Source organism: Podospora pseudocomata, chromosome 3 (genome assembly GCF_035222375.1).
Source record: "Podospora pseudocomata strain CBS 415.72m chromosome 3, whole genome shotgun sequence".
Taxonomy (NCBI): domain Eukaryota; kingdom Fungi; phylum Ascomycota; class Sordariomycetes; order Sordariales; family Podosporaceae; genus Podospora; species Podospora pseudocomata.
Window position 1 is genome coordinate 147,336 of NC_085887.1, and position 7,755 is coordinate 155,090.

The window sequence follows — 7,755 nt, forward strand, 5'->3', positions numbered from 1 at the left end:
ATGGGTGACAAACACATGAAACAAAGACAGGGCAAATCTCCAAGGCTAAGCACAACCAAGGCAACCTCGAAGTCCACAACAGTCACAAAGGCTGCGCAAGCAGACGACGACGACGACAACCACCTCATACGTCCTTGAGCACAGCCACTCCTAGACTCATGCCCTCCCCACCACCATCGAACCCGTGGCCTTGAACAAAAGCCGGACAGTTTGCCCCCGAAGCCCCATTCACAACAAGACATCGGGTAGATATCTCCCTCCCGCCCCCGCCCAACAAGAGAGAGGGAGGGAGTGAGCCTTGATACCGTTGCCAAGAGCCCCGATGTGTATGCACCTGACCAACGGGGGGGAGGTGTCCTGCCGGCATCTAAAGTCTCGCGAACGTGTCTCGGGATCGGATCCGGATGGCAGATGAGCAACCAACCTCGACCAACGCGGATACGGTGCGTCATGCAGACGCCATAGGTAATCCCTACCGATCCCGGCCAGCAGCAAGGCAGGCAGATGCTGCTCCCATGGCTGGCTGGTGTGCGACCACCCAGATCATGCAGTAAACCCCGAACGGTAGTTCCATTCGTTGCCGTATAGACACACGCCCAGTCTTATCTTCTCGAAAGACAACCTGGAAGGTAGTCGAGTCCAAGCTGCTCAGACTTGACAAAATGAAATGCGGGTCGGTCGGAGACTTTGAGATGGTGCCACACCTGGGTGAGGGGGGGGGGGTCCTCGGGACGTGCCTAGCGGGCGAGATGGAGGTGGCTTCTGGTCAATGATTGGCCGTGCCACACCAGCTGACCCAAACTCCCACTACTAGATGTCCCACACACCACACCCATACACACACTCTAACAAACACACACACACACACACACATACACACACACACACAACGGTCTCCGCCCAGGTTTGTCGTGAGAAAAGAGGCAAGGTCCTCTCGAATCCTGACGGTCCTGTTCGGATGGTTGAATCTCAGTTATCGACAACCCCATCTGATATCCTCGTGCGCGCGCGCGCGCGCGTGTGTGTGTGTGTGTGTGTGTGTGTGTGTGTGTGTGATGTTTTCCCGTATTCCGTGCACACCACCAACCCCTTGGCTCCTCCATCTGCCATGGTCCCAACGGTTTTGACGTCAAAAAAAGCCCTGCGGGGGTTTGTTGTCGACAACGAGGACCAAACGCCGATAGCCCACTCGATCAAGCCCGCTGCGCACCATCACCGTATGCCCCACCACCATACACCCCGCCGTGGGTACTGCTGGACTGGGCACCATACCCATCCGTGACAGAGTAGTTATCCCAGCTTCTCGACTGTCCCTGTGATGCAGGCACGCCCGAGTGAGCACCATATGCCCCTTGGCTGTGGTGGACGGCGTGGTGAGATGGTCCCGGGATGCCGTAGGGGGAGGCCATCCCTTGCGCCGCCGTGCTTCGGTGATCGTACACTGCCGGGAGAGCGGACAGGCGTAGGCTCGACGAGTCAGTCTTGATGGTCGGCGAGAGCGGTTTGGCGGCACCGTACGTCGGCCAAGAAGAGGCGCCCCCGGTGAGGGTTCGTGGACTGGTGAGCGGGTCGGCGTGGTGATGGCCGGCACCGACATAGCTCGCGGCCGAGATGGAATCCGGAGCGAGACCCGAGGACACCGCGGCGGACAAGGCCGGGTACGGACTGCCAAGGTGGTCCGCCGACGCGGGGGTGGCCATGCGCACGCGGGGGGAGTTCAGCGTCTGCCCCATGGCGGGCGTGGACGCGCTGTACTTGGAAAAGATCTTGTGGAGCGCGGCATCCAGGTCCTTCCACTGAAACACCTTGACGTCCTTCTCGATGTTGCGTGGCTTGGGAGCGCCGAAGCCCATGATGATGCCGAAAAAGGCCTCGCTCTCGTGCTTGCTTTTGCTGACGGTCATTGGCCGATATCCTTCCAGGTTCCGGCGGATGCGGTTCTTTTCGTCCACCGGAAACTTGTGTGGCGCGTAGAGGAGCTGCTCCAGGAGGGAAATGGTGTCGACCGAAGTGACAAAACACGCCTGCCTCTCTTCCCACCAGATGCAGCTGACGCAGATGCTGTTGTGCGGGCGTTCCGACTCGGCCACCGGCTTGAACGACACAGTGATGACGTTCCCAGTCTGCTGCTTCTTGAACATGACAATCCTCCGCTTCTTGGCCCCTTCCTCGGCCGTCCAGTTCTCCGCCATGCTTCCCAGGTCCCCAATCAGCCTCAAGGTGGCCTTCTCCTGGTAAAGTCCTGCTCCGTAGCCCGGATACCCGCCGTTTGCGCTGCTGGATGACTGTCCGATGGTGCTCGTTCTGACAAGCTGTGGCGTTGCTGCCGTGGTGCTGTGTTGGAGCGATGTGAGACTGGGCCGGGTGATGGACGTGTGGGAGACGTGCGGCAGACTGGTTGACGGGCTTCGGAGGGAGTCGAGGGGGCTGTTGAACATGCCGGGCCACGTCCCTGCATGATGCGGCGACCGTAGCATCGGTGGAGCCCGTGAGTATGGGTCGGTCAACGTCAACCCTGTTCGGAAACCCGAGGTGGAAAGCATTCTGTTGCTGTTTTGGCTGTACGATACGTTCGCCGAGGCATTAAAGTCCTGCTGCTGGCCAGTGGTGCCGGTTGTCGAGACTGCAGGAGGGTAGCCATACGGGTTGGGTGCCGCGTCTGCCGGTAAGCTGTGCTGGTGAGCCGGTGGGCTCGTACTCTTTGACTGTGCGTCCAGGTGCTGGTGTGGGGGGCTCGCCCTGTGATGATGGACAGGTGATCGAACCGTGTTCTTGGGAGACCCAAACTCTGGAGGACTGCTGTCACCAGGCACTCCGGCACCCACGTTCCCACCTGACACTCCGCCCTGGTTTTCCTGGTACGAGAAAACGCCGCAGCTGTCCTGTCGGGCTAAGCCTTCACCGCCGGAGCCTTCGACAAGAAGCGTGAGAGGTACATTGCTGAGCGACCTGCAACTTGTGCTTTGAAACTGGGGAGCCTCGACAGTCACAGTCCATGAAAAAGATCCGCTCCCATCACGACCGTCCTTGATCACGGTTGCTTTGCATCGATATGATCCAAAGAGGACATACACATGCGGAGCAGAGCCAGACAGGCCGCCTGCGCCCAGAAGATCGTGTTGGCACGAGACCTTGAGCGAAACCCGGGTGCCGAAAGATCCAACGGTGGGCTGGCTCGAGATGACAGCGAGGTGAAGTCCCGGAGACGTCTGACCCGATAGGTACTGGCTTGCTGTTGCGTGGCTGTTGGCCGCAAAAGCCATCTGGTTCAACTGAGACGCCGCATTTTCTGTCTGCTGTGTTGAAAACGACTGGGTCGAGTATTGTGAATACGGCGAATCTCCGTACCCTGCATGTTTGTTGGCGTGTTGGTTAGCTACCTAGCTTTTCTAAACGCCCCGGACTGCTCCTCCAACACGATCTCGAGACAACCTACCGTGCATCTGGGCTGCCTGAGCCTTGTACGACATGGGCAGGAGACCAGGGGGACAGTCCCCGCTGAGGTCCCCTCCGTTCTGCGCAGCCTCTTCCTCCAGCCTGATGGTCAACGTTTCCGGTGACTCTATCTGCTCTTCAAGGATGATGGTCCGTTGCGGATGGTAACCGGACTTGTTGGGTGAAAAGACGCGTTAGTGTGAATGAGGACGAGGTGAGGTAGGGGGAGTCAACAGAGAAAAGTGCAAAGCATCCAAGAAGGCTGTGTCTCGCGGACCTGCCGCCCTTACCCGCTCGTGGTTGGCCGATTGGGAAAGGAGAGATTTGAAGGCACAACGCCCGAATCACCACCAAAACAGCCTCGGGTGCAGCAAATTGGAAATTTCAGACACTCACCGGATAGACCTTGAAAGCCGGCTCTTCAAACTTGGTGGCAGACATTCAAACTGATTTTGTGCCGAATAATTCAAGTAAGATGTGTTCTCTGTGGCCGTGGTCGAGTTGGCCGAGTTTCGAGATCAGGATTGTCAATATCAACGAGGAAACCTGTATCTCTTTTTTTATTTCTTTTTCTTTTTTTCAGTTAGGTATTTTGCTCAACATTTCTGCTCGGTCCGTTCATACCGTGTTGATTGACACCGCGGTTGGGAGATTGGCCTACCTTGAAATGGTGGTAAGTCGCTCGGCACAGAGAAGCAGACTCTAGGTCTTCCGTCTTCTGGACTCTTTTGTATCGAAACAGCGCCGTTTGGATGCCTTCGTTGTGATATCACCTCCTTCAAATCAAAAAGAAACACCTCCTTTTCGGAGACCAAAGAATGCCCAACCGAAAACTGCAAAAATAAAAGCTCGGTCAGCCCGCACTCGGATGTCGTCGCAGGGATAGCCCTTCGTGAAGATTTGGTGACACGAACCCTTTCTCTTCCAGCCTGAACCGTGGTTCGTGAGCGCAGAGGAACGAGAGGCGAGATTTGACTGTATGCAGCTATCCCGAACCTGTTCGCATACGTAGTCAGATATCGAGCGTCTCTGCAATCAGATGCTGAAGGGAAGAGCAGCAGGTTCCCGTAACCGGTTCGTCCGCTGTGGACCCTTGGAGAGACAAGAGGGAAAAAAAGGTGCAAAGACAAGACAAGGTCGAAACACCACGTCGTTGGATGTTTTGGGGAAAGGGATCCCTAATGTGTGGGAGAAAGGGTGAAGATGATGCCAGTGAAGACACGAGAGGATCAACACGGACCAGCAGCTTGCATTTTTGGGGAGGGTTGGATCAAGTGGTCCCGAGGAATGCTGTCCGGGAGTCCTGCTCTCGACGGCACTCGCAGCGAGCAATCGGCACGTCCTGGGGCCGGATTCCGGGTGCGTTTGGCTGGGCAGAAGAAGCAGGTGACGACGTCAAAGGACAGACGGTAGGTTTCTCTGGCGTGCGGGTGATACACAGGGATTGCAAGTGATTCAACCGTTGAATGCAAGATTCCATGGTCTTTGTCGAGATGCGGATCATGCAAGGGTCGCTGGGAGGGTGGTTCCGTGGTGGAGACCCGTACCCGATAGGTGTAGAATTGATGGCCCCTTTCCCCCCGTCCGTGAACAAAAGCAAAAGGCGATGTTGCCGCGGAGCAGAGTTGGAGGTTGAAGGTGTGCAGATGAGATGAGATGACCATTTGATAGAGCCAGCAGCAACTTTGCAGCCAAGCCCAACGACGAAAAGCCTCGGGACGCAGCCCAAAAAGACAGGGAAAAAGAAACACTAGGTAGCAAGGTAGGGAGCTGTGCTTGTACTGGTACTTACCTCGCCGTGTTGGTGTGCGTGTAAGTGGGCGGGCAGAGGTTGGTGGTGGTTGTGACTATGTCCACGCCCAAGGGTGGTACTCGGGGACCGTCTAGGGCAGAGTTGGCCGAATGGAGGCTGCTCAGAGGGTGAAATTGGTTAGGCGCCCCTGCAAGCCTTGTCAGTAGTGTTTACTATTGGATGGCAGTGGGGCAGCCAACCTGAAGGAGCAGCTGCACGGGCAGGGGGTGGTGGGGGGGGAGATGATCGTCTTTGGCGGATCTTGGACCCCAGATCAGCTGTGCTGCAATAAGCTAATCCCTGTGATCGAGAATGCGACGCTCAGTCGTCGTCCGGCACTTCCACGACCGTCAGTTGCTCAGTTGGCGGCGATCCGGCCAAAAAGAGGTCGTAAATGGCGCCGTCCTTCCCACTAGCTAAGGTAAAGCTACCTGGTTTGACAGAACCAGTAGCAACCGTGCTCCCGCCTCCCCGCGCGCAAATAAAATGCTTCAAAAAATGAAATAAAAATAAAATAAAACCTATCCTGCCTCCTAGGCGCCAGTCTGTGCTCGCTCGCTGTGGCAGGCTGGAAAATGTGCGGGCGTGGGCGGCTGGCGGCTGTATAATAGGGCCGTTCAGTCTCTGGCTCATTGGTAGGTTAGCTGGGGGAACTGGATTGCCGTGGGGGTGGGTGACTGATGATCCGGGGCAGGACACCACCGTTGATGTATTTCCGACCCGGAAGTGGGTTCCAAATAGGGCAGTCTGGGGCCGGCGGCTGTTGGAGAGGCTGGAGAGGAAACTCACTGAATCTGCCACCTAGAAGTAGCCTGCGCTTTCTCGAATAAGAATACCTGGGCAGTTTTGAAAGTTGGTCGAGGTTGGTCAAGGTAAGGTAGGTGAGATATGAGAAGGAGTGCTCGATACATAAAGCCTCTGGGCTGGTGATATCCATACCTTACCACGACGTTGCCAAAGGTTGATGAGGCCAAAGCGCACATCACACCAGCAGTTGATGTCCAGGAGCACTATCGCGTCCAGCCACGACAGCAGCCACGGCCGCAGATAGAATGTTGCAGCAGCGAGTACCCCGGTTGACATGGCACCACGTCGAGGGTCGAGCCGGCCAGAGTGTACCGCGGGGTATCTCTTCTCTGTGTGAGTGATGCTGGCTGCATGTCTCTTCCGGGATCAAGCATCACTGGGCAGAAGAAAGTGTGGTTGAACAGGAAATATTGCCTGTGGCAGCTACGGGCGTAGGCCTTGTTGCATGATGCATCTGGCTCCTGGGCGAGGGCGAGGTTGCTGTTGCCAGGCCTTCTGTTTCTTACAAATACCTACCTACCCAGGGCCATCACCATCGGCCTCGGAGGCCAGGGACCAGCATCTCCGGCCTCAGGAGACGGCAGCCCGGGATCCCATGAGCTCTTGGCGGCGATGACAAGGGCTGGGGCATGGTGAAACGTGTCGACCATCCTGACAAGAATAGACGCCTGTGGCATCTGCTGCCAGTGAACATGAGCCGTAACCACCATAGGGATATCGCCTGCGGCACTGTCAGCAACTGTATCACGGTCGCAGCGAATGGGAGGGCATGCTCACCGCAGTCATCCGCGCAACGAAATCGGTGGCCAGTCCCTGGTGCCCTAGGGTTTCCGTCGTCTTGCATAGGTTGGTGGCGACCTGATGCTGGAGGCCACAGGGATAAGTAGGTCAGGTACCTGAGGAGAACTAAGGTATGGAACAAAACGCTCATTCAGCTGCGCATATAAACAAAGAGTTTTCAGAGGCAACAGGTTAAAGAATTGCCTCCCTTCTTTAGACAAGACGTTGTCCGCTTCTTTGTTTCAAACCAGTTGATTATCAAATCCAGACCTAACTACCTACCTACCTTGAGCCACACACTTTGTCAAAAACCCACTGCCCACCTATACCGGGTACACCGAGGGCTCAGGAGATGATCAGTGGTCGAGGTGCTCATCACTTACACCACCACCAAGGTCATGGTCATGTAAGGAGGTATGTAAGAGGTCTCGTTCACGGGGCTATCCCTACCTCGCAACTCCTTTGCCACCACCTACGGCCGTACAAGCCAGCTTCAGATTCGACGCCCTCCCGCACAGCGCCCGAAGCCCCAGTGCAACGTCGATTCCCATTGATATGGCCCCGGGGAGTCGCGGGTAACCGCCATTATCCGCGCGTCGAGTCCCGTCCAGCGGTCCCGGCTTTGGCGTGCCACGGGCTCCTGGGGCCTTGTGCACCCTTCGACCCCAGGTACGGGTACTCGACGGATCGAGGCGCTGTGGCCGTTATCCGGGTTGTGCAGTTCCCATTGCCGCCGTTCGGAGGAAGCCGGCAGATTTCGGTATTTGACCCGCGCCACTACACATCATGTCGCAGATCTCAAGCCATTTTGTCTGTCTATCATCTACCTACCTACCTACCTACCTACCTACCTACCTAGCTACCTAGCTACCTTGGTGTCAATCGTGGCCAGAAACACAATGATGGTCGTGCACATACATCCTAGACGAGCCTGCATATAA

The 7,755-nt window shown here is 56.5% G+C and overlaps 3 protein-coding genes across 3 annotated transcripts; all 3 read right to left on the bottom strand.

Moving 5' to 3' along the window:
- Window positions 1–1,193: 1,193 nt before the first annotated feature.
- On the bottom strand, window positions 1,194–3,876 carry QC762_300400 (uncharacterized protein; the record flags this gene model as incomplete). The annotated part of the gene is made up of 3 exons (XM_062888355.1): window positions 1,194–3,349; window positions 3,437–3,608; window positions 3,832–3,876. The coding sequence occupies 3 exons, from the start codon at window positions 3,874–3,876 to the stop codon at window positions 1,194–1,196; spliced, it is 2,373 nt and encodes a 790-aa protein (XP_062744188.1).
- A 25-nt stretch (window positions 3,877–3,901) lies between these two features.
- QC762_0047680 (uncharacterized protein) lies at window positions 3,902–4,688 on the bottom strand (the record flags this gene model as incomplete). Its single annotated transcript, XM_062883441.1, has 3 exons — window positions 3,902–3,981; window positions 4,097–4,410; window positions 4,672–4,688. 3 exons carry the CDS (start codon window positions 4,686–4,688, stop codon window positions 3,902–3,904), a joined length of 411 nt encoding a protein of 136 aa, XP_062744189.1.
- Window positions 4,689–5,223: 535 nt separating this feature from the next.
- Window positions 5,224–6,310, bottom strand: QC762_0047690 (uncharacterized protein; the record flags this gene model as incomplete). Its single annotated transcript, XM_062883442.1, has 2 exons — window positions 5,224–5,375; window positions 6,172–6,310. 2 exons carry the CDS (start codon window positions 6,308–6,310, stop codon window positions 5,224–5,226), a joined length of 291 nt encoding a protein of 96 aa, XP_062744190.1.
- Window positions 6,311–7,755: the final 1,445 nt, after the last annotated feature.